This window comes from Gopherus flavomarginatus, chromosome 1, assembly GCF_025201925.1.
Source record: "Gopherus flavomarginatus isolate rGopFla2 chromosome 1, rGopFla2.mat.asm, whole genome shotgun sequence".
Classification (NCBI taxonomy): Eukaryota; Metazoa; Chordata; order Testudines; family Testudinidae; genus Gopherus; species Gopherus flavomarginatus.
This window is the reverse complement of record NC_066617.1, coordinates 121724349-121751715: the sequence shown is the minus strand read 5'-3', so window position 1 is coordinate 121751715 and position 27367 is coordinate 121724349. Positions and strand designations below refer to the sequence as shown.

Below are 27367 nucleotides of genomic sequence, written 5' to 3'. Positions count from 1 at the left end.
GTTACAGACTACAGTTAGTAGTTCTGCAGTTTCACATTTGAGTTCCTTCAGAACTCTTAGGTGAATACCATCTGGTCCTGGTGAATTATTACTGTTTAGTTTATCAATTTGTTCCAAAACCTCATCTAATGATGCCCAGAGGCAGCTCCAGACCCCAGCACGTGCTTGGGGCGGCAAGCCGCGGGGGGCACTCTGCCGGCGCCGAGAGGGCAGCACTCAGGCTACCTCCTGCGGCTTGCCTGCAGAGGATTTGCTGGTCCCGCGGCTTCAGCAGACATCCCACAGGCATGCCTGCGGGAGGTCCTCCAAAGCCGCAGGACCAGTGGACCGTTCGCAGGCAAGCCGCAGGAGGCAGCCTGCCTGCAGTGTTTGGGGCGGCAAAATCCCTAGAGCCACCCCTGATGACACCTTAATCTGGGACAGTTCCTCAGATTTGTCACCTAAAAAGAATGGCTCAGGTTTGGGAATCTCCCACACATCCTCAGCCGTGAAGACTGATGCAAAGAATTCATTTAGTTTCTCTGCAATGGCCTTATCGTCCTTGCATGCTCCTTTAGCATCTCGATCATCCAGCAGCCCCACTGGTTGTTTAGCAGACTTCCTGCTTCTGATGTACTTAAAAAAATTTGCTATTACTTTTTGAGTCTTTGGCTAGCTGTTCTTCAAATTACTTTTTGATCTTCCTAATTATATTTTAACACTTCATTTGCCAGAGTTCATGCTCCGTTCTATTTTCCTCACTAGGATTTAACTTCCACTTTTTAAAGGATGCCTTTTTGCCTCTCACTGCTTTTTTACTTTGTTGTTTAGTCACCGTGACTTTTTTATTATGTTTTTTAATTTGGGGTATACATTCAAGTTGAGCCTCTATTATGGTGTCTTTAAAAAGTTTCCATGATTTCACTTTTTGCGCTGTACCTTTTAATTTCTGTTTAACTAACTTCCTCATTTTTGTATAGTCCCCCTTTCTGAAATTAAATGCTACAGTGTTGGGCTGCTATGGTGTTTTTCCCACCACAGGGATGATAAATTTAATTAGATTATGGTCACTATTACCAAGCAGTCCAGCTATATTAATCTCTTCAACCAGATCCTGTGCTCCACTTTAGACTAACTCAAGAATTGTTCTCTTGTGGGTTCGAGGACTAGCTGCTCCAAGAAGCAGTCATTTAAGGTGTCAAGAAACTTTATCTTTGCATCCCATCCTGAGGTGACATGTACCCAGTCAATATGGGGATAGCTGAAATCCCCTATTATTACTGAGTTTTTTATTTTAATAACCTCTCTAATCTCCCTGAGCATTTCACAGTCACTATCACCATCCTGGTCAGAGGATCAGTAGTATGTCCCTACTGCTATATTCTTATTATTAGAGCATGGAATTCCTATCCAAAGAGATTCTATGATACAGTTTGGTTCATTTAAAAGTTTTGCTTCATTTGATTGTATGCTTTCTTTCACATATAGTGCCACTCCCCCACCAGTGCAACCCATTCTCTCATTCCGATATATTTTGTACCCTGGTATTATTGTGTCCCATGGTTTAGCCTCGTTCCACCAAGTTTCTGTGATGCCTATTATATCAATATCCTCATTTAATACGAGGCATTCTAGTTCACCCATCTTATTATTTAGGCTTCTAGCATTGGTATATAAACATTTTAAAACCTTGTCACTTTTTAGTCTGCCATTATATGATGTAATTGAATGGGACTTTTTAAAATTTGATTGTTCTCATCAGATCCTACCTGTATTTTATCATCTTCCATCCTCTCCTCCTTACTAGGACATGGGGGAGGTTTAATGGAGATTCTCTAAGAGATGCCTCTGTCTGAACCATTTGCTCCTCTACACCTGCTGGCTTTCCCTCAGCACTTTGTTTAAAACCTGATCTACAACCTTTTTAATTTTAAGTGCCAGCAATCTGGTTCCATTCTCCTGTAATCTGCCTGTCATGGTATAAATCCCCACTCTGAACCTTAGCGTCCAAAAGATGGGGTACCAGCATGAATCCCCCTAAGCTTAATTACCAGCTTAGATCTTGTAGTGCTGCCACCAACCAGGTCTTGCAGTGCCTGGTACACTCTGGTCCCCCCAAAACCTTCTCAGAGGACCCCAAGACCCAGACCTCCTGGATCTTACACAAGGAAAGTAAACTCTTTCCCCCACCGTTGCCTCTCCCAAGCTTTCCCTCCCTGGGTTACCCTGGAAGATTACTGTGATTCAGACTCCTTGAATCTAAAAACAGAGAGGAATGCACCTTTCCCTCTCCTCTTTCCCCCCTCCCCAAGAGGTAATACAGATTCAAGCTCCGTGAATCTAAAAACAGGGATTCCACCTTCCCCCCTCCCTTCTCTCTGCCTTTCTCCCACCAATTCCCTGGTGAGTACAGACTCAATTCCCTTGAGCCTCAACAAGGGGGAAAAAATCACTCAGGTCTTAAAAAAAGAAAAGCCTTTAATAAAAGAAAGAAAAAAGTAAAAGTTGTCTGTAATTTAGATGGCAAATGTTACAGGGTCTTTTAGCTTATAGACACAAGAGAGAAGCCTTCCCCCCAGCACAAATACAAATTAAAATCCTTCCAGCAAAATACACATTTGCAAAAAAAGAAAACGACCAAAAAAACTAAACCACCTTTGTACTTGTACTCACTATTTGAACAGAAAATTAGAGTGCCTGTAGATAGGTCTGGTTACTCTCAGAACCCAGAGAGAACAACAGACAAAGAAAACACACAAACAAAGACTTCCCTCCACCGAGATTTGAAAGTATCTTGTCTCCTGATTGGTCCTCTGGTCAGGTGTTCCAGGTTCACTGTTTGTAACCCTTTACAGGTAAAAGAGACATTAACCCTTAACTATCTGTTTATGACACTGCCAGATACATTTTGATCTCAGAACTGGAACATCACAGGGTTAATTCATGATATTGGCTTCAGATGCTCTTGCTATGGGTAGACAAGTTGGCTCTGATTTTTCTTGTATTTACACTGGTGTAAATCATTAAACAACTCTGTGGGACTACAAGAGATTACACTGTAACATTTATGGCAGGAAGAATCAGGTTCATAATGTTTATATTGTTCTGGGTTGGTTAAACCTCTTTGAAACTGAGGGGTGTGCTGGTTTTCATTTAAGATAGGTGTAAGATACCATTAAGCTCCTTTATGGAACCAGATAACTGAAACAAGAGCAGCCTCCACCCAAAATAAAAGGCACATGCTGGCAGAGGGGTTCTGCTGGCTCTTGTTTTGTGAAGGTTTGTGTGCCTGTGAAAGAGAAGGAGAAATGGCAGAGAAGCTTCCTTGCTGCCTTCTCTCTCAGCACCAAACACAGCCTGAACAAGTACTGGGTCTGTGGCTCTGAGAAAAGCCTAGAGAGCTTTTTTAGGCTGAGTCCTGGCTAAAAGGAGTTTAGAGCTGCAAGCAAAGAAACTCTCTCCTATTTGATTCCTTCTGTGCTGTGGTAAACAGGACTATATATACACATTCTTTGTCAACAAACATGATTTCATCAAAGAAATACCAACCTCATCATCAATTTCTCCTTTGAATGGGACCAAACCACAAGACCCCAAACTTTGGGTATCCACTCAGTTCAAAAAGGGTAACAATATTAAAGACCTAGTATTTTATAACAGCTGGATTACTACCCAAACAATCAAACATATGTAGTATTACACACACACACACACAAAAAACTACATGAAAGGAACACCATGTTTGCAAAATCATACACTCCAAAATTAGGAAAGGCTAGAATAAAGGTATGCTCTGCAACCTTAATTTGGCCCCGTTGTCTGTATGTATTATGATAGTCTATAATTACATGATCACACTCTATGTTTTCCCACAAGACCCCTGCCTCATTCGGTGCACAGGATGGACAATGCTCACTTAATGAGCACCTATTCAATATTGTTTTTGCTTTGTTGTTCAACATGTGGCCCCAGGCCTTATTTATTGCACACTTTTCAAACCCTGCTCTGAAAATGGAACTATTAATTTCCTCCTGGACTTTTCTAGGACACATTCTTGTGTTCCCCGCATACTACTGAAATGATACTCAAAGCCTGCCATCTACTTTCCACGCTAGGAATGGCTCTCAGTTGGCCAGTTTAGATTTGAAATCTTGGCCAGGCCCATTCCCAAGACAGCAACGAACAGCAAAGCTGGGAGTGTGACTTCAGGTGTAGACTTGCTCCGATCCAGGCTTTGGGTCCACCTCTGCTGTGAAGGTGATAAAGGTTTTGTGACTGCACAAACATGCATATAGTTAGGGCAGCAGGGATAGCTCAGTGTTCTGAGCATTGGTCTGCTAAACCCAGGGTTGTGAGCTCAATCCTTGAGGGGGCCACTTAAGGATCTAGGGCAAAAATCAGTACTTGGTCCTGCTAGTGAAAGCAGAGGACTGGACTCAATGACCTTTCAAGGTCCCTTCCAGTTCTAGGAGATATATATAATTGGAGATATACCTATTATATTAATTATACAGCATAAGCACCTTGTGCTAGCAGATTTTTATCCTTCACTTTTCTCCAGTTGACTTCCCCTCTCCATTTATTCAGACCAGTCCTGATTCTTGTGCCATTATCAATTATGTTTCAACACCGTACTATATCCTACCTAATCTCTCTGCTATCAGGAGTCCTTTGTCCTCTCTGTTTCAATACTAACTCTTCCTCTGTTAACCAGTCAAAGGAATTTTTTGTTTTATACCTGTTGTGGCAGTCTATAAACACAAATTCACATTCTTTGAACCAACAGAGAATTGCTAAGTGTATAACCATTTGTAATGCATTTGCATTAAAAGCTTTGAATTGCTATCATATATTATCTATGATTAAGCCATTTAGTTTGATTATATGATTTTGGAATTACATATTCAAGTTTGTGTATGTTTTTGAAAAGTGAATCTGTTTCAAAATGTAATATTTCTTGAAATGTCTTGATTTTTTTTCCAAATACTGTATGGTTTTGAATAAGCAATGGTATTTCTGACATCAATCCCAGCTCCCAGCAATTAAGAGTAGGATTTAAAGTTCACTATTTTATCCCTCATTTAAGGATATTGCAGATATGGGGAAGATAAATAATCTTGAAATTTTATGCAGTTTCTCAGAAAGATCCAAAAATGCTTTATAGATTGTATATATAAGGATTGCTCACCCACCACTGAAATCCATTTCTTGAGTGGAACATGACATGTATTTTGCACAAACAATAGTTGGCAATTTTAAAATGGGGAGTGAAGAATACCTTCTTCCAAGTGAATGCAGGGGGAATTTTAGCTCAGTAAAACGTAATCATTCATATTGGAATTTGGTCAGGATATCAAAGTAGTATCACCTAATCTTTCAGAAATTCTGTGGGATCTTTAAATAACCATGAATGGTCAGGGACCTGAAGCACTAGATCAGTATCTATCTTAGTACCTTAGTTATTTATGCAATACCAACTGATCTGCTATCTGTTGAATCTCCATGATAACTTCTTGCAGCACCCTGAATTTTCTTTGGTCACTGTGCATCCAGATACTTGGCCAGACCTTGTTTGGCTTATGAGAGTTAGTGCAATCACAGTCCAAAACTCTGTATCTAAAAAAAAAAAAAAAAAAAACTAATCGAGAAATTCACACACACACAAAGATAATCTATGAACTGTCTGCAGGGAGTGTGGAGGGGAAATCCACTGTGTTTTGGTATACACACTTTGGTCAGTTTTTCTACCTACATTGTTAAGTGGAAATACATTCAGAGTAGTTAAATATAGAACACAGCCATCCACATCATGTCAGTTTAAGGTTAATATGATTAAAATTTTTAAACTCTCAAGAGTCATCCTTATAGGGTACTGCACATATCTTGAGCTATAAACAGAAAACCCCCAACTTCTGTCAATGGATGTTGAGATCACCCAGGACCTAACCAGGAGTGCTTAGCACCTGACATAATCAGGGTCTAAATAGACTTTTAAAATCATCCTTCAGGGGCCAGATTTTAAAAAGGTGTTTTAAGTGCCTAACTCCCACTGATTGCCCTTTTTTAGATAACATCCTACTTTCACTCTCAACTGCTAACTTGACATCTGACCCTTTTTCAGTGATTTAAAATAAGGAGATGATCATTATTCTTACTTCAAGAAGACGCCGATAGCAATGATGGAACAATGATTAAACTGGCCTAAACATTTGAAACATGTAACAGGCTCTGATCTAACTGGCCTCTGGAATTAAAACAACAACTTGTATTGCTACTTATCATGCTGAGAGACATCTCAAGGTGCTTTATAAAAAGCTTTGCAATGGCTTAATGATACATTCTTCAGTACCACGCTAACAAGTCAAAGCCAGAAAGAAAACAGCATTGGCCTGCTAAACCCAGGGTTGTGAGTTCAGTCCTTGAGGGGACCATTTGGGGATTGGTCCCACTTTGAGCAGGGGGTTGGACTAGATGATCTACTGAGGTCCCTTCCAACCCTAATAATCTATGATAAAACAAGTGTGTCTTGGGTTTTGTTTAGTTTTTAAATAAGTGCAGTGGAATCAGTATCCCTTTCACATCTGCTTAGCAGGCTCAGAGAGAAGCTACTAAATGGAGACAGTGACAGCATTTCATTATATTAGTAGCAAGGCACAAAAGCCAACAACACATAAAAACTGCAATTCAGTAGAAGTTAAGTGTGGATGGCAAAAGTTAGGTATCTAAATAGGTGGTCTGATTTTCAGAGGTGCTGAGCAGCAGGCCCAGTCAGAGAGGTTTGAGGCCCCAGTATATTATGTTTGCTGTGGCCCCACCCCTCCCATTTCACTCTATTTACTCAGACAATACAGATGCTCAGAGCCCCAGTATAAATGTCCCTGCTTTCCCTCTCTATTGTCAGTGCTGTGAGCAGCCACAACTCCCTTGGGCATCAGTGAGAATTGCAGGTACTTACTACTTCTGAAGAAGTCAGGCCATTCTTATTTTGGTGCCTGGGTATGGATAAAAGGAGGGATTCTCCCCTTCACTAAGGCACCTGCACTAGCATAGAGCAGCTGTAAAAGCCCCTTAGTCAGCTAGGAAGAATTCCTCCAATGCAGACCCTGCATAGGAGCTCACATAAGCCCTGGCACAGGTGAAACACCAGGAGCAGGAGGACACATATTTGGGGCACTAGGGGAGTTGCCACAGCATATGCCACTTTAAGAATTTTGGGTTGTACCATGCTGTGGATGAACCCAATGGTAACCCATAAGAAGCAACCATCAACTAGAGCAGTGTCTAGGTTCTCAAATTTATGCAAGGGGGCCCTACTGCGCACACACATCTTAAAGTCACCTTACGTGAGACATTTAAAACTAGAGATGGGCCACCTGTGCTTCAGTTTGGGCGCATTTGGATCTAGCATTTTGGTTCAGACCTAAGTTTAGTTTAAGATTGCCTTCACACAGCCTTAGAGAAAATACTATTGGGAACAATCTTGAATTAGGTTGTAGGAAGCATCCTACGTAGTCTTTTACTCTCTGGTTTCTGTGTTTTAAGGCAGTTATGTGCTCACTCTTCCTTGAGCTGGATAGGATCCTAGCAGCAGTATTTTGTACCAGCTGAAGTCTGTTAATTGTGCGTGCTGGGAGAACAGCCAAAAGGCCATTACCACAGTCTAAAGGAGATAAAATAGAGGCCTAAACATGGTTCTGTGCATCAGCAATCAAGAACTATTCCTAAAGCAGTAAAGGGAGATTTTCACTCTACCAGAGATATATAATTCATATTTTAAGCTTCAAAGCCTAAGAAGAGAATAAAGATGTGCTGGAGCCTGGAAGTTCCTACTGAAATCCAAACTTTCCCAAAGTTCAAGGGTGATCCATGGTTCTGATTCAGGCCTATCTCTAGAAGAAACTTCATTAGATAGTTTAAAAAAAAAAAAAGAAGAAGAAGATGGAAGCCAGTGTCTCGACTGGAAATGCAACAGCTCTGGTTTGGCTGAATTGAATTAAAGCTCTAGACAATAAGTCTTTATATTGGATAGCCAAGCAAACAGCACAAAGATGTGAGAAATATTAGAACTATTTTAAAATTCACCCTAACCTATGTATCATTAGAATAGGAATGCAAATTCAAATCCACATTGATTCATTCAATTGCTGACAGTGACTTGCATACACAGATTAAAAGCAGGGATCCAAGCACACAGCTTTTTGGGGCACCCTAGACAATTGATTTTACTGTCTGGGCAAAAGGTCAATGTTAATCATTTCAGTATAAGTGTTACTGCATATTATAGCCCAATTTCCTCATTCAAAAAAACAGAAGCAATTGACTAGAACTGCACAAAAAGGAAGGAGGAAGGGAACCACACACACAAATCCATACTATTACAAGCTATCTGGGTTTGAACTGAAAAAAAATGATAAAAGGTTTGAGTAAAATTAGCTCTGCAGCTAGCAGTCTACTTTGCGGGTGTCACAGTTCAGGGCAACTGCACCCGTATTTCCCCTCCATAGTTCAGCACGGATATCTGCTCTAGACTCTCGGCTGTCAGCTGTCACCTCTCCTGGATAGAGAGCCACGCTTCTCTCCTTCCTGACTGGGGTTCTTCCAAGCCCCACATTTTGGGTATAAAAGGACCTATTATTTTCTGAGAACAGTAGGAACCATCTGAGATTCACAGATAATATTGTCTCAGTTGTAGACACAGCCCTAGAATCTATTTCCAATCTCTACCTAAAAATCTATGTCAGAAAAGAATATCCTAAGTGCCGTCTACAAACTATAATGTGACATAAAAAAAGCCATCTTTCTATATGATAGAACTGGTTCTAATCTTCCCATTAGAACAAATGTCATCATAAAGAATATCTGCCAACAAAGTGATATAAAACTGCACCATGCATCATGAAAAATAATTGCAATACAATTATTCCTGAATTATAAAAACGTCAAACAGGTGCAATAAGACAAGAGCCTGAGAACATATATAATTATCTATGCTGAGCAGTTTTTCATATGTTTGAACAAAATCTCAAGAAATAAAACCTCTGTTGCTCGAAGGAACAGTGTAATCATGCCAAAAATCATTCTTATTATAGCAGTGGTTTTTGGATCAGCAATTTTAAAATCAGCTCCCTGCAGAGGACTTTATAAAGGCAAAATTAGTTCACTTTTCACTCAGATAGTTATAAACCATGTACTCAGCAGCAGAACCAGTAGCCCTCTTCTCTCCTCCTTTGTTTACTCTCTATAGCTCCGTTTCAGCAAGGTAGAGTACCTGTATAACTGTAAGCAGATGAGGAGCCACATTCACTTCTGTAGGACTGCTCATACTTAAAATTACACGTGCTGAAGTACCTGCTGGATTGGCCTGTAAGGATGGCAGTAGAAAACAAAGGTTATTTATAACACTTTGTACCTCCATAGCTCCTTTCATCTAGGATCTGAAAGCACTGTACAAATTTTAGTGAGCATGGCCTCATATCACTATGATGAGGTAGATAAATATTATCCCAACTCTGAAGATGGAGAAAGTAAGGCCCAGCTCAGGTAAATGTGACTTGCCCACAGTCACACAGGAAATTTGCAGAAGAACCACAATAGAAATCTTATCTCCTGACTCTTTTCATTATTTAGGGCCTGACTTTACAACGTGACAGGGACCTTCAAATTCCATTCACTCACAAGACAGTTAAGAGACATAGGATTGGGTCCTTAGTTTTAGGAGGGAAAATATAAACTGGGGCATTTTAAAATGATCACAAATTATTCTGAGGGCAAAGGGACAAAGTACTCTTTGGAAAGAAAAGTGTAGAACACAAGGGGAAAGGAAGATGAGTAAATTTATTGCTATCTTATGAAAGTTCACTTCATCTAATATTTGAAGCAATCATAAAAACATCTCAACATTATCCAGCCTCCACTCAAAAAGGGAGTAATACAATATCTAACCCCCTAGGGATGCTACAGATTATTCTCATTTGAGAGTTAATATGAAGCTGGTCCTGTCTGCGCACTTCACTGTTGGTCTGGGGTGATGCTCACTTCAGAGATTTGGTTTCATCTGTTGTGGTGTTTCCTTCAAGCAGAATAAGCAAGAACTGCAAGGGCTGCCCCAAAAGTCCCAATTTAATTATGGCTGGAAAGTGAAAAAATAAAAAAGCATCTTTTTTATATATTCCCCTGCCCCAAACTTAAATCAAGTACCTTGTACTGGTGCTGCACATCTGAGGGCCAGTCTTTGCTACTGTCTTTGAAAAGAGGGTTATTCATATCCTGCAGGAAGGTTGGGAGGGGGGAAAATCAGGCCTTGGGTTCTCTGATTCCTCTAAGAAGCTGAAAGTTTTTCAAGAATACACATACCAAAGAAGGAATAAAACTATGCAAATCTTATTTAGTAACATAACCACATAACTTCTAAGGTTATTCACAAAGCAGTTCTCTTATAATCAATAGTCTTAATAAACTGGCCGTAGCTGTTATCTTCGAGCCTTCAAAGTGTACTTTTATCACATTTAACGGTTGTTTATAGCTTAGAGAACTTTCAGTAGATGTGCTCTTTTTCCCACTTTCACAAATATGCGTTCTCAACTCCTTGATAATTGTGTTTCAGGGTTTTAATTGGTCCTTAACACTATTTACAAAGCATTCTGATTTTAATATGTGTTTGCTTTTCTGGTAGGTATGGTCCATAGGCCTATGGACATTATTCAACATTATTCATTGCTGCTGACAAGATTTATCAGCAGCATCAGATATAGATTTTAAATACAAGGAATACCAAAAAAGCACCATTGTGTATTATGTTTTATTCCAATTATTCAAAATACAGATTCAAGGTTCTGTGCTTAGACTATAGTGCCTAAATACCATGGGATGAGCAACACAGAAATCTCATAAATGGATATGTTAAGTGGAAGATTATAATTTTTTTAACCTACATATAACCTTTACTCCAAGGCTGTCACAACAATCACATGTTTTATTGAATCAGGTCTCATCTTGCTTCTTTACCTCAGAGGAGGAGTTATTGTCCCTGTTTTCCAGATGGAGAAACTGAGCTTACGAGACCTTGCCTACAGTCAGACCACAAGCTTGAGTCAAAGCTGGACTTGAACCCAATTCTGCTGCCTCTCAGTCTGTGGTTTAACCACATGGCTATCCTATCATACCTTTTAATTTATTTTATTTTCAGAGCCACTTTGGAGTCTTCCGGAACAACTACATAAGTAGCAGGTTATCTTCAGATTGTCAAAGACCATTGCTTCCAGTAATTATTTTTGTGTCTCAGAGAGACTGAAAGATATTCTACTTTTTTCTTTCCTATCAGGGAATCAACTGCACAGAGAACAAGAGGAGGATTCACCTAATAATTGGAAGAGAGTGACCCTTTCTTTGATGTGTGGAAATAGACACTGTGCACTCCACTAAAACAAAGTAGTCATGAACAGTGCCTGTCTAGCATCACGATTATTCAGCTATTCTTACTAGAAAATATTTTGTAGGGAACAGTGCTTCATTGGCAGGGAGATGAATTAGTCACAGCTATTACCTACATTAAGTTAAACAATTCTTATACACACACACACGAAAGATTAAAGTGGTAATTTTCAAAAACATAAGATTCTAGTCTTTGCCTCTCCTATCACATCCCTGTTTCCTGTCACTGAAGTGGTCACCCTTTTAATCACATTGCAGTCTTTGGATCAGTATACAGAGGACCAAATCCTTGTCCCATGGAAGTCAACTGGAATTCTGGCATTGACTTCAAAAGATGGCTACTGTTGGAGTCATAGAATATTTCTGCTTCAACCACTATGGTCCAGATTTTTAAAGGTATTTAGGTGTTACTCTGCTCAGTGTTGCAAAGCCTAACTGACATAGGACTCTAACTTCCATTTTCAAAAGTTACTTAGACACTTCAGCTCCTAAGTCTCACTGAAAGTCAATAGGATTTAGGTGCCTACGTGCCATAGCCTCAAAGGTCTTTAGGTGCTTAATTTCCATTGGAAAAAAATCAGTGAAAGTTAGGCACCTAAATACCTTTGAGATCTGGGCTTACATTACTTTTGAAAATGAGACTTAGGAGCCTAAGTCAGCTAGGACTTGCAACACTGAGCAGAGCAACACCTAAATACTTTTTAAAATCTCAGCCTGTGTTAAAAACAAAATCACACTTGTACTGTCAAAGAAGTCAACGAAATGTGCATGAAGTTTTCCCCTCAAGAAATGTGGCAAGAGCAAATTTGACTTTTCCAGCACATGAAGAGAAGTTTAGATCATTTTCCCTTTAGCCACAGAACCACATAGGCAACCAGTACTCAACCAATTCAGAACAGGTAGTAGGTTAGTACTTATCGGAGTTGAGCCGAACACAAGTGCCTGGGCTACTTCCTGGCCAGATTTTACTATTTTAAATGGACTCTTGAACCTTTCTGGTGCTGGCCTATTCACTTAACAGATGGCCTGCCAAAAGAGTACAGACAGTCAGCCCTCTGTTACACCAATTGTGACCACTAGGAGCCCTGGAAAGAACAAGTGCTTTTATAGCAAAGCCCACTGCAAGAACTAGTTGTCCCATCTTCACAGAGCTATCCCTTTAAAGAAGATGCTTTCAAGGATTTCAAGATCTAGATCCACAAAGGTACTTAGCACCTAAGCCCCAAACTTACACATCACTGCTATCCACAAAACTCCCACTCAGCTACCATCTAACACTGCAGGGGCCTCAACTCACTCAGTGCCTACATTTGTGCAGTAAAAGTTCCCCAGTGCCTGTGTTTCTGGCTGGGGGCATGCCCATTACTGCCTCCCTCTCGAAGTCCACATGCTCCTCTCACATCTAAGCCCCAGTGCAATTTACAAAGTGTGGGAAGATAGGCACTTCTCTTCCTAAATCGTGTGCAGGGCTTGATCCAGTAGATGTGCTCAGAGGCCACATAAAACACTCAGGATAGAGGAGGTAGTATCCCAGTGGTTAGGGTGCTCCCCTGGGATGTAGGAAACCCTCATTTCAATTCCCTATGCTGCCTGCTGAAGATACCAGATTAGAACAGCAATCTAATAACTCTCAGGTGTGTATCCTCACCACTGGGAGATAGGGTGAGTCTCAGTCTCCATGGCCCAATTAATATTGAGTTAATTAAAGTGGAACAACTTCTGTTGAATAGAATATTCCCCTAAACTAGGGGTCCCTTTGTCAATCTAACCCAAAGCCTTTTGCTGGGGACCAAAGGGATTTGTCAAATGCAAGACTTCTCTTCAAACCACTTAAATCCTGAGCTGCTGTTGTTGGTTTCCATTTAAAATCTCACCTGCTTCAATAGTGGTGTAACTCTAAATATATTATTAGGTCTACCACCACCTTTCCTCAATCACTTTGTATTAAGCATTTTAAGTACTATATTAAGGGGTAAACCAGTGAGCAGATTGACTAAAGGTTTTCATCAAGACCATACAGCAGGTCAGCTGCAGAGCTAGATATAGAATGCATGTTCCCTGGGCTCTCATCAGCAAACCATACCACTATTATTATAAAATACATTTACTTAGAGTATCAAACATTTCAACTCACTTCTCACAGAGTCAGAGCCATCTCTAAAACAATCACATCAATAAAAACCCACTCCCACACACCAGTTTCAGCCTACCTTGAGGTTTTTATGGGGGTTAGCCAACCAAGCAGTCAATTATTCTCCCTGCCTGACCCCCAAATCAGGCAAACTAACATCAGATAAGGAATTGTTGTCATCTAACCCAATTGGCAAGCCTTCTAGCTCTACCCCCTTCCCATGAGCTCATTTGCCGTCAATCAGAAACGCTTGTGAGAAACAGGTGCCCCATCCCAAATAAAGGTCCTTTAAAGACAAAAATGAACAGTGGAACAGGGAATATTCCCTATTAAAATGTGTGTAGGAAGCAGAGTGTATTTACTATAGCGTTTTCAATCTGGTTTTATACTATAGTTATATCTTCCAATAGACTAAAGAAAGGGCACCCTAATGCACCAGCAGCTAGGTAAGAGGTGCTCCCCAGAATGGAGTAAGTGTGCATTCTGGTCATAGTACTTTCTTCTTCCCTGGTTTGGGACTAGGTTTGTTAAACTATGGAAGAGAAATCAGATGGGGCTGCAGGTGATCTCTGTAGCTTGCTTTTCTCCAGCCATCAAAAATGAATGAAACTCATCCTAGTCCATTTTAGAGAAGGTGGCAGATATAGATCCTGGTATGATACAAAGTTCCCTCATCTCCTACAGTCCTACCCAGAACTAAGCAAACTCTATGATACTGCTAGCCAAGTTCTGGGTTTAGAACCCTGTTTGAATTAAAAAAGAACACTGGTTGAGAAAGGGGCTCAGCTGATGCTTGGATCTGCGTTTCAGGGCTTCTGGATTTGGTATTTATGGGCCATTACAGAAATAAGTTAGGGCAGTAACCTTTTCACCTGATACCAAAGTTCTGTGAATTTTGGATTTGGGAGTCTGACTTGGGCCTATCCATGTCATTTATATACTATCTTGCATCTCTATTACTTAATAATAGATAGGTATAACAGCTGCTAAAAGGTAGAGAGCATGGGTGTATATGTGTATCTATATAGTTAGATGAAACCAAAAAAGAGTCTCTGTTCCAACAACTTGCAAAGTGAGAACTTGATAGTTCTGTTTAGAAACAGTGGATCTGATTCACCATTGCCTTTCACCCTGTGTAGTTATTTACACCTGTGCAAAGTGGGTGCCTAACACTATCATTTGGGACATGTATAAATGGCTATGCACAGTAGTGGAGACTCATGTCTAGGAGGTAGGACAAGTTTTCTGTAAACTTCTTAGTGGATTGCCCTGTGGGGACATTGTAAACTTGTGGAACCTTCCCGATTTCTCTTTAAGTTGACTATATAGGTTCTAATTAATACCCAAGATCCAAAGTCTTTCTGACTCTGATTCCCTATGACATATTATAGCTGTGGTGCAAGGTCAGGCTAAAGAAACCATGTTGGTTTTGGGTGCTCTTTTATTGCTTTTTCTCTTCATTAATACCCTGGGATTACTTTCATGTAAAACCTGCTTATTGTACTTAAATGTACTAGCATTTCTTACTTTTTTAATTAACCTTATCTGATTTTCAACCAAAAATAACAAGAAATGTAATAATAAGATATTGCTCACCTAAAACCATAAATTCTTTCTATCTTTATCTCTTTGCTTGCAGTTTCTCACTTGTTGCTTAATTAAGGTATCAGAATATTAGCCCCAAATTATCTTCTTGATCTAGTACTCGAATTCTGCTGAAACAATTTAGCCTTTCTCAGTATTTAACCTTTATCTGTAACATGCAGATACAATTTGGCACATGTTGTATTTGATTCACATAATTTAATGGGTAATATTATTGGGGGGAGTGTCTTGTTCATAACCAGACAAACTAGTTAAATAAACAGATTGGATTCAGCAACTTTGTGCACTCAGAAAAGTTTTAAAAACTGGTGTCCCTCATGCTCCTTGATCTTGAATGTAACAGCACTAAAGTGATAAGTACCCTGAGGAATTGTGGTAGTAAGGTGTGGAATTCAAAGCAAGGGTCTTACCAGTTTGTTAATTACAGTGGAGGATAACAGAAGTGTACATACAACCTAACCCACTCAATTTAGTCTTGCTCAGCACAGCTAAGTATGCCTGTTACAGACCTTAGAGACTTACAAGAAAAACAACTTCTGAACCACACTGCTGAGAGGGAGAAAACAAAATTCTCCAGGAAAGGCAAGCATGATGGAGACTCATCTGAGTTCAAGTCTCAGAAGAAACTTCAGGTGGCCATTTGCCTGCTGTTGATGGAGCTGTGTGAGAGGTTCACTTTCTTTGGTATTGTCTGCAACATGATTCTCTTTTGCACTATCAAACTTGGCTATCTCAACTACCAAGCAGCCATCATAAACCTGTGCTTTGTAGGTGCCTCCATGTTATCACCTGTGTTTATGGGCTGGCTTGCTGAACATCTGATGGGGAGGATCAAGCTGGTATATATCTGCATATTTCTCCACTTTCTAGGTAGGTGCTATGCCATGATTATTTTATCTACAATGTGCTTTTTGTATGCAATTCTGCTCTAATAAGTCAATTTTTAAAAAAGTACTATAGAAACATACTATTCCTTATTTATATGCAAATTCAATAATTGTCTCCAACCTGGAGGCCTCACCAAAGTTCTTTAATAGCTAAGGACTTAACTTTTCTTTCACAAAATGTACTGGAGTAGATTTGCTAATATACCTTAATGAAGCATTATTTTGAACAATACTAAATAATGTTTGTAAAATAAGGTCTAAATTTTCAAAGGTGACTAGGGATTTTAGGTGCTGCAGTCTAAGAGCCTAAACTGTGACACCTTAAAGTGGCTTAACTTTTCAGAAAGCAAGCTCTCAGCATTTTCTGAAACTGAGCCCCTTTAAGGTATCAAGTTGGGCACCCACAGTCACTAGTCACTTCTGGAAAATTCAGTGATATAACTACCTGTTAAGGCCATAATTTCATAAGGCCATTTCTCCAGTTGGTGCAAATTTATGGGGTTCTGCTGTATTTAAAAATTACATGGTTGTTAATAAGACGTATATATCATGTAGATAAACTTTGAACTCGAAAGCCACATTTTGATGCTTACGTTTAGGGCCTGACTCATATTAACACTATCTGCCTCCTTCCCCCACCCAATGGGCTAAAATCTTTTATACAAAGTTCAGGATACACTTCTTAAAATATTTTTCCAGGTAACTTACATGTGTGAATTTTACTGACCCATGATCAGTACATTTGAAGTCCCTTCAATATATAGATATGTAATGTATGGACAGCTCCTAATGATCCTCCACATAATGGCTGGAATGGGGGACAGTATGAAACTTTAGATATTCACAGCTATTATTATGGGTTGTCAAGGAGATTGAGTGATATAGAGGGTGGAACCACTCCCCTTCCTAAACAAACTGAGTTTGCAGGTCTCTGCTCACTTTGTACAACTGTCATGTGGAATTTAGTAAATGTCAAAGCTGATGATGGCTTTCGCAGCCTGAGTTGAGCTGATCTAAAAACTGAATTATCTTTTGTCTCTAGGACAGAGTTGAGGTGAAGCAGAGTTGAGGTGATTGCTACTCAGATCAGGCAGGTACAACTAGACAGTAACAGTCAATCTCTGATGCTGCATCCTGCTCTTTAAACTGCACAACTACCAGAATTAACTTCATAAAATCACCAACTTTTAAGTGGACAGCACAGGCAGAAGATGAAGGCAGAACAAGTTATTGCTGCTCCAGAGCCACATTAACATAAATATTGGAAATTCACCCAGATTTCCATAACTCTATACTAAAATAGATATCAATTGCATTGCGACTTGATGTATAGCTGTCACACAAGCTTATTCACATTTACTCATCCCAAGAGTTTGTTTGCATGCAGGCAAATAAGTTGTTATTTAGATAGGCATCAGAATAGCATTGGACTATTTGAGATAATTTCTGAATTGGTCTTCTCTCGAGGCAACATTTCTGCCCTCTTGACCTCCATCCAGAAGTGAGAGTTTGAATTCAGTTGTGTGCAGCAGGTGCCCCGAGGTCATGTTTCAGAAAGCTTTGCATTGGAAACTCTAGCGCCTCCGTTAGAGTGTTGCTGCAGCAGGAAATAATTCTGTGTTATGTGCATCAGCTATAAAAACACCTGCTGTGGGTGACTGAAGAGAAATCGCCACAAGAATTTAAAAGAAAAAAATGACACAGAGGAGCAAGTGGGTCAGTGGAAAGGAGGAAGAAGGGGGTCACTTTGTCTAGATTGCCAAGGCGCTGTATGAACTACCTGAGAAAATCTTTGTATCCTCTTCCTTACTCCATAAACTCCCTGTTTGGAATCCCCTTGCCCTTTGATTCTAGATTACCAAAAAAAAAAAAAAAAGACATCAAAGTGGGACAAATTGACTCTAATGATAAAACAAGTATAAATTGTTGAACTGAATACTGAATATACTGCATCAGACCACTTATCCAGCCATTGACAACTGTCAGAGGTAGCACAAAGCATTTTCCAAAGAGAAAAAAATGTCACTATAGCAAGTGAAAGTTTGTGACAAATAAATATAAAATATTAGGGATGGTGATTTGATACTAGACTTGTTAGTGTAAATATAATGCATGGGATATGACTCTTTGTTGTGGGAGTTTATTAAAAATTTTTGCTTAATCCAGGCTGGGGTTTCAGATTTTGATGTTTAGTATCACAGTCCTGGTCTCCTGTTGCCATGCTTGAAGCAGACATGAGTGCAGATATTATGTATATGATGTATTTGCAATCTATTTCAAAATACACTTAAAAGGCTCATTGAATATGAGAGCCTCACCTTGCCTATAGAAACAATGCTGTAGATTGGAGATGCCAAATCTCAACTGCAGAGTCCTAAAATGTGTTCTGGGCTAACTTTTTCTAAAGCTGCAAAGGGAAGAGTAAAACTGATAAAAGAAGTAAAAATAATCAAATAGCATATCTGAGAATACATTATAACATTTGCCAAATTATCTGATGAATATTGTTCATCTAGCTGTAGTGATAAACTACGACTTCTGAATTCAAGCAAGCAATTTCTATTAATCCATCTAGACAGATAAAAGAGTAGCACAAATTATGGTCATGTTTCTTTATTTGTAAAGAGAACTTCTATGCCACTTAACTGCAGCCCTCTGGCCCCAGACCAGCCCTGAAAGCAACGAAGTTCAGCTACTTCTGCCATATGTAGTCAATATACTTGCCTAACAGTAGTATTCAGAAAAGTTTTGGGCTTGTAGTTGTACCCACATCTCACTCTAAAGGAATGAATAACTTTCTCTCCCATTGCGTGTGTAGATATTTTTTTTAATAATTCAGAGACTATAATTCCAATATAGCTGTTAATCTAGAAAATAAATACTGGATTCAATGCTTCATCATTTTAACCAGTTACATATGTCCATTTTCTTCCCCATTGCAGGTACAGCCGTACTACCTGTTGTTGCCTTCCCCTTTGAAGATTTTTATATAGACAGACACTATTTTATTCACCCACTAGCCAAAAAGGAGCAGAAAATACTCTTCTACTTTGGGCTAATAACAGCCTGCTTTGGATCAGGAGGCATAAGAGCTGTAGTTTGTCCACTGAGTGCTTACAACCTTGAGGATTTTGAACCAAAGGAACTTCTTTCTTTTTTCAGTTGGTGAGTTTTTTTAATATTGCAACAGAACAACTGTGTGAGATGATGGAGCTTAATTAAAAACTCAAGTGCATCTTTTTTTCTTTAAATGAATGTATATAGGAAATCTGATTTTTAGCTGTAGCAATTAGTTTTCAAAAGGACTGCCTAAATTTCCTTCTAGGCACATAAATTTATAAATCTTCAGGCCAGAAGGAACAAGTCTGATCATAGTCTGACTTCCTGCATAGCACAGGCCAGGGACTTTCACCCAAGGTGAATCAAAGTCAAGTGATTTGCCCAACTTGATACAAAATTAATAAGCTAGTTGCTATTTAGAACCAAGTTATTCTATTTGAGTTCTTACACCATGGTACTTAAAGGCCTGTCAGGGATGTGGTGAAGTTCCTTGCTGGGTCTCAATCCTTTGCTCTAGGTTGAGCAGACTCCATATAGGTAGCAAAGTTCCTTAAACAAATATAAGTACCAGCACTGAAATAAAAAAAAATCAAACATCACAGTTGGAACTGTCCTTTACTTCAAGAAGTGGTCGATTTTCCTCATGTGAGCAATGGTGATAGAAAGATAAGCCTCATAGAGTCTCTTTCCAGCTGTGACTGACAGTTTAGGGCATCAGGTAAGCCACTTGACGTCTGTTCTTCAATTTAAACATCTGTATAGTTACCAAGGCTGGCTGGAAAATTTCAGACAAAAACATCTTTCATTGGAAAATGGGGCTTCATCAAAATCACAATTTCCTACAGAAAAAGAATTTTCATTGGAAAAATTGACATGTAACATTTTGTCAACCCAAAATGAACTGTTTCCTTTTGGTTAACAAACTGAAATGGAACACTTGGACATTTACAAATTATATTTTTTCTGGACACTGTTCCACAAAGTTTTAACAGTTCAAGAGTTTTGTTCTGATTTGGGACAAAATGATGAAATATCGGAATTTCCCTTGGGACAGAAATTCCTTTATTAGATATGCACAAATATGTACCTACCTCAGAGGGAGCTTTGTGATACTGAATGTTTGCCAATTATCCAGAAATTCTTGATTGAGAGGTGCTATACACGTGCAAAGCATTGTTGGTACTACTAAAAATAAATCAAAGTGTATCTATTATGAACTGCAACTGAGCACATTTGAATATTGATAATGCATCACTGATGAGTCAATGAAGAATTTATTAGGTCATATTTCTGTTCATATAGGGATGGCTTTCAGGGTTATTCCTTTTCCTCCCCCCAGTTATGTTAATACTGAAGCTCTTTGGATTAAATCCAAACTTCAGTGAGCTTTACTAAAGATGGAAAAGACTGTTTGGTTCCTTAAAACAGATTCTGCCTCCTTGACCTGCCCAAAGGAGAGAGAAAAAATCTCCTTTTTTTATTCTATTCTGAGTTTTAATCCTTAATTAGAAACATCATTTTGATTAAATAAGACTCTGGAGGATAAAGACTGGAGAGCAATCAGTTGTTCTGAAAGATAGCTTGGGAGAATTTATTGTACTATGATTTTAGTGATTCACAGTTGTGTTTAATCAAAGTGACATTTCTCAGTGTTGATTACAAAGGAGACATAACGACAGAATGAATAAAATATTTCCTTGGGGGAATCCAAATGGGTCAGTTCTTGGGGCTTTGGAAGTATCAGGAAAGGTGTGTGTGTGATTAAAAACTAATTTCTACAGTTGTCTGGCATCTGAGGCAGGAACCATATGATTTGTAATCTTAAAACTAACAAAATGGGGTTTACTTCACATTTCCTAGTCTCATTACAACCTCATAAGTATATAATCATACACTATTTTCTCTTCTTGGTAGATTTTTTGTCACGAGAATAAATGTTTAAAATACATATATATTTAATGAGACAACTGCACACTTGCTTTTTAGAACAATCTAGATTCTTATCCATCCTGCTTTACTTCAGAAATTAGGCCTAACAGCTTTTCAAAAATCAGACTTCTTGCAAAGGAGTGTGTAACTATGATCTTAACCCTAGTATGGTGTGAGGGCTGCATTACACTTCTAGGGCCTGAAGCCAATCTCTGGAACAAACTAGGTGTAAAATCATGGAAATAAATGGAATTTCACCAATGTTAAACTAAGAAGATGAAAACTGGGCCCTGAGAGTCTAAAGCCTGAGCTATAAGTTAAGGCTGTAAACTGGTACTACTACTTGATGCATGAGAACTCCCATTGCTATCGATGGGAGCTGAGCAAAAGGGTCGGGGACAGAATATGGTCCTTAAATCCTCGCCAACAACTGAGCTAGTAAAGCAAAATTGCCTTGAGCATTGAGGTGTTGGAAAATTGTAGTTAGTATAGGACCACTTCTATATCTGTCTTTGTCTTCTATTCCTTCTCCATCTTGCTTGGGGTTCCCTCTTCCTTCTACTAATATTTCTTTCCTTTTTTGTTTGCCTCAACTCAATCTCTCAATTATTTTCATCACTCCTATTTTATATTTATCTCTTTTTTCGTTCCTTTCTTCCCGTGTTCACTACCATGGCCACTGAATTTTTGTACCCTGCAGGGTGTCAGAAGGGCTTTCCTTTCTGCAAAGCCTCATTGTCAAATGAAGAAAAGTGTGGTAAACAAATGTTTCTGCATAGTTTTGGAAATGGACCGTTATCTGGTACTTGGATGTACCTTAGTCCAAACTCCATTGCCTATAGCTAGCCTAGCTTCTGTATAAAGCTCTTCATCGGTAGAAATCAAAACACTTTACAAGGACATCAGTATCATTATCTCCATTTTACAGACTGCGTAACTGATGCATAGGGTGGGTGAGTGACTTAGCCAAGGTCACCCAGCAGATCGTGGCAGAGCCAGGAATAGAATGCAGGTCTCCTGAGTCCCAGTTCAGTGCTGTATCCATTAGGCAACACTGGCTCGCCTAAGCTAACTTGTCAGAAACAGAGTCAGAAACCGAGCTGGTTGAAAAACAGAATTTCTATTCCACAGAAAATTGAGGCTGAAATTTTGTTTCAGGATCAAAAATAAAACTCAAAATTTTTGATGAAACGAAACCTTCCAAAGCACATCGCTTTGACCCTGTAGAATATAATACATACTAAAAGCCAAAACATTTGGCTAACTTCCTATTGTAAACGTTGGCATAATTGGTATGTTCTCAGGACACTTTTTGATTTTGTCAAAAAAATTTCCCGTCACCTCCACACAGAACCTTGGGGCAGAATCTGTGCTACTTCATTTTTTAAAAAGCGGCCACCAACCCCTTTTCTCCCAATAAAACTTTGTATTTCTCAGAGTGGCAATCATGCTGTTTACCTGGGAAGTATGAAGGCCTGAGTCATCACTGGTGGAATGTGAACCTGTGATCTCAGGGAGTATAAGCAAACCTGAGGTTCAGATTCCTGAGCCTACTGGAATATCTTTATTCAAGGATTAAAGCTTACCACTCCAGGACTGATATATCTGATCTGAATGTGTACTACCAAAATATCCCTGGAAATCCTGTAATACCTGGTGCATGAAAAATGCTAAAGCAACTAGTAAATGGCCAAAGTACCTCAGAGTAAGAGGTTGCAGAAGCAAGTATTGTGACCAAGGGCTGAGCAGAATGGGATTAGCTTTTTCTTTCTTCCCTCAAATGCCAGCATAAAATATCTGGCTGTTCCTGGTATAATTATTGAAGTGAAATACTTAAGGTGCTGACATTTAAACTGTAATTATAAAGCTTCTAAGCTAACACTCGACTGAGATGAATAGGGTAGTTCTCACCAGAAAGAGAGAGACTTTCTGGATGTCTGTGGACTTTATAGGACAACATGGTAGCTATTCAAATTTGGACGGTGTCTTCACAATAGACCTATAGCCTTGTGTAACAATGAAAAAACAAACTGCTGGGGCTAGCAGCAAAATGCCAGTATGATATTCCAGCCAGTTCTTTTCCCTCCCCACTTTCTACCACCAGTCACATGAATCATATTGTGGCAGACTAGCCCCACCTGCCAGATAGCCCTTTTTACCCAGCATATTGTATGGGCAGAATTACTAATAGAGGAAGCAAATTTAAGTCATTTGGAAGATGCTAGTGGAGATTTCCCACCTCCCCACTTGGCCTTGAAATAGTTCCACAGTCATTTCATAATTCTGCTCACAGGCTTAGCAGGATCTCTTGGGTTACGGGTTGATTGTATTGATGGCCATTTTTGTAGTGTTTTGTAGAGCCAGGGCCTTTGGATTAGGTGGCTGTAGAACCCGTGCTTTGCCATAGAATAATACTCTAGCAGGAGTGCTCCCTCTTCTATATACATACATATTTCTAGTTTTCTGGGTTGTGAAGATAGTACAACTCAATGCAAAGATGTCTTCCTGAATCTGCAGGTAGTCTGAAACAATAACTTGAAGAGTTGAGTGGATTCATTCATTTCAGTGATTAATGCTAAAAACTAAATATGATTTAAATGTCAACTATTTTACTGTTTCAGAGTAGCAGCTGTGTTAGTCTGCATCCACAAAAAGAACAGGAGTACTTGTGGCACCTTAGAGACTAACAAATTTATTTGAGCATAAGCTTTCTTGGGCTACAGCCCACTTCTTCGGATGCATAGAATGGAACATATATTGAGGAGATATATATACACATACAGAGAGCATGAAAAGGTGGGAGTTGATTCTCATTTCATCAGAAACAAGCAGCTAATTATCTTAATGCTCAGATCTAATTCATTTACAATGTCCTTTATACAATCTAATAATCATAGCAGTGTAGGACCGGATGGGACCTCTAGAGGTCATCTAATCCCCTGCATGCAAGGCAGGAGTATATAATAACTAAACCATTCCTGATAGGCGTTTGTCTAATCTGTTCTTAAAAACCTCCAATAACAGAGATTCCACAACCTCCCTAGGCAATTTATTCCAGTGCTTAACTCCCCTGACACTTGGGAAGTTTTTCCTAATATCTACCCTAAAGTTTCCTTCCTGCAATTTAAGATAATTGCTTATTGTTGCATCCTCAGAGGTTATCAAGAACAATTTTTCATCCTCCTCCTTGTAATAACCTTTTATATACTTGAAAGCTGTTATCATGTCCCCCCTCAGTCTTCTCTTCTGTAGAATAAACAAACCTAATTTTTTTTTCAATCATTCCTTATAGCCATCTTTTCTAGACCTTTAATCATTTTTGTTGTTCTCCTTTGGACTTTCTCCAATTTGTCCATATCTTTCCTGAAATATGGCACCCAGAACTGGACACATTACTCAAGCTGAGGCCTTATCAGTGCGGAGTAGACTGGAAGAATTATTTATTGAGTCTGGCTTACAACACTCCTGCTAATATATTGAGAATGGTGTTTGCTTTTTTTGCTACAGTGTTACACCATTGACTCATATTTAGCTTGCAATCCACAATAACTCCTAGATTTCTTTCTGCAGTACTCCTTCCTGGGCAGTCATTTCCCATTTTGTATGTGTGCAACTGATTGTTCCTTCCTAAGTGGATTAGTTTGCATTTGTCCTTGTTAAATTTTATCCTATTACTTCAGATCATTTCTCCAGTTTATTTTTAATTTTAATCCTATCTTCCAAAGCACTTGCAACCCCTCTCAGCTTGGTATCATGCACAAACTTTATAAGTGTACTCTCTATACCATTACCTAAATCATTGATTAAGATATTGGACAGAACCAGGACTATCCCTGTGGGACCCCCTTCCAGTTTGACTATGAACCACTGATAACTACTCTCGGTGAACAGTTTTCCAACCAGTTATGCACCCATGAGAAGGTCATGTGAGACAATTTCAAAAGCCTTACTAAAGTCAAGATATACCACATCTACTGCTTCCCCTCCATCCACAGGGCTTGTTACTTTGTCAAAGAAAGCTATCAGGTTGGTTTGACGTTATTTGTTCTTGACAAATCTATGCTGATAGTTATTAACCACCTTATTATCTTCTAGGTGTTTGAAAATTGATTGCTTATTTGATCCATTATCTTTCTGAATACTGAAGTTAAGCTGACTGGTCTGTAATTCACAGGGTTGTCCTTATTCCCCTTTGTATAGATTAGCACTGTATTTGCTCTCTTCAAGGCCTTTGAAATCGCTCCCATCTTCCATGACTTTTCAAAGATAATCGCTAATGGCTCAGCTATCTTCTCAGTCAGCTCCCTGAGTATTCTAGAAATGTATTTTATCAGGCCCTGATGACTTGAAGACATCTAATTTGTCTAAATAAGTTTTAACTTGGTCTTTCCATATTTTAGCCTCAGAGTTTGACTCATTTTCACTGGCATTCACTATGTTAGACATCCAATTGCTACTTAATGTTTTGGTGAAAATAGAAACAAACCCATTTAGTACTTCTGCCATTTCCACATTTTCTGTTATTTCCCCCACCTCACTGAATAACGGGCCTACTCTGACCTTGGTCTTACTCTTGCTTCTGATGGATTTGTAGAATATTTTCTTGTTACCATTGATGTCTCTAGCTAGTTTAGAAGGGCCAAGACATAAAATGAGATTAATTTTGTCCCTACATGTTGTGTTGTTTGTTTATATTCATCCTTTGTAATTTGATCTAGTTTCTACTTTTTGTAGGACTCTTTTTTTGATTTTTAGATCATTGAAGATCTCCTGGTTAAGCCAGGGTGGTCTCTTGCCATACTTCCTACCTTTCCTATGCAGAGGGATAGTTTGCTCTTGTGTCCATAATAATGTCTCTTTGCCAACTCTCTCAAACTGTGTTTTCCCTTAGACTTGCTTCTCATGGGATCTTGCGTACAAACTCCCTGAGTTTGCTAAAGTTTGCCTTCTTGAAATCTATTATCTTTATTGTTCTGTTTTTCCCTCCTACCATTCCTTAGAATTGTGAACTGTATCATTTATTGTCACTTTCACCCAAGCTACCTTCCACTTCCAAATTCTCGGCTATGATCCTCCCAGCCTTGGGGGTACAGAGCTTTTCCTCCTCCATCTTTGAGGGTGATTCTTCATCACCCGTTGCCAAGGCAGCATAATGGTTCTTCATTACCATGGTTGGTGGGTTGTTCATAGCTAGTTCTATGGTAGCATCATGAACTTCCAGTCTGCTACATCAGAGTGCCACAGAATCTGGGGGCCTTGTCATAGAAAGGATTTATGTAGAATGTGAAAGGTCTTACCTGGTGATTTTTTGTTTGTTTGTTTCTGTCACTACTATCCTGACCACTTGCCCTACAGCTCCATTATAGTCATCCTCAGAGGGGGAGCTATTCCACCTATACAATAATGATGTTTGAAATGTGAGGGGGCACTAAACAGTGATTAGAGTTTTTGACCTTTCAAACACCCACACACACATCCCCAGACAAACCCCGCAGATCTGTGGTCTCCAGCAGTGCAGTTTGTTGCACTAGTGCCTGTAAGACTGCTTAGCTGCTGAATCCAGGGCTTGAATCTCAAATATCCTGCCTGTCTCTACCCCAGAGTGGTCACTCAGATGGCCTGAAGAATGCAATGGAATGTCAGGAAAGGAGGTGGGGCATCAAAATCAGAAACAAGCCATAGACTCATGTCTGTCTGGGTTCTTATATGCAATTCATCACTGTGACATGATGATCATGATGGTCCCTTCTTGTCTATGACATGAGCACCTCTCAGAATTTTGAAATGTGCACATCAAGATACATTTCTCTTTCTCTCATTGCTCCAGTCAGCAAAGACCTGATATTTGTTCTTTACTTATTTTGGTGGCAGTGTTGATCTCAGGGCACCAAGATTTATGGAGGTCCTAATTTCTTCCGAGAATGAGTTCCAGTTGCTGAAAAAAGTCCATCTCCTGTACATATGGGTTTCATTCTTTAGGCTGCCATTTCCACTGGAACACAATGGACATTATAGTCATGTAGAGTGAGACAGCCTGGGCTGATCTCATGGAGAGCTCTGGAGACCAGGATTAAAACCTTGAACTTGGCCAGCCTCTGCAGCTGTTTGCCCCATTGTGCAATTTTAAACTTAAAAACAAAATTGCCAGAAGAGGGCCAAAGCATGTGTATGCAAACACTTCCATAATCTTTAATGCCTTCTCTCCAAAGTGGTTAACACCAAACCCCAGACAACTGCTTTACATTTAAATAAAAAAAAAAACCCTCTAATGGTTTCATATCTCATGACAGAAATGGTTTAAAAGACACAGCACTAGCTAAAAATAATTAAAGTTGAAATTCTCAGG

At 39.3% G+C, this 27367-nt stretch overlaps 1 protein-coding gene across 1 annotated transcript in view; it reads left to right on the top strand.

Annotated features, from left to right (window-relative positions):
* The first annotated feature begins 14734 nt into the window (after positions 1–14734).
* SLC15A5 (solute carrier family 15 member 5) overlaps positions 14735–27367 on the top strand; it is a 57659-nt gene continuing 45026 nt past the window's right edge. The window contains exons 1-3 of the mRNA XM_050968768.1: positions 14735–14771; positions 15653–16015; positions 18975–19197. Coding sequence (XP_050824725.1) covers positions 14735–14771; positions 15653–16015; positions 18975–19197 — 623 coding nt within the window. The remainder of the gene's footprint in view (positions 14772–15652; positions 16016–18974; positions 19198–27367) is intronic.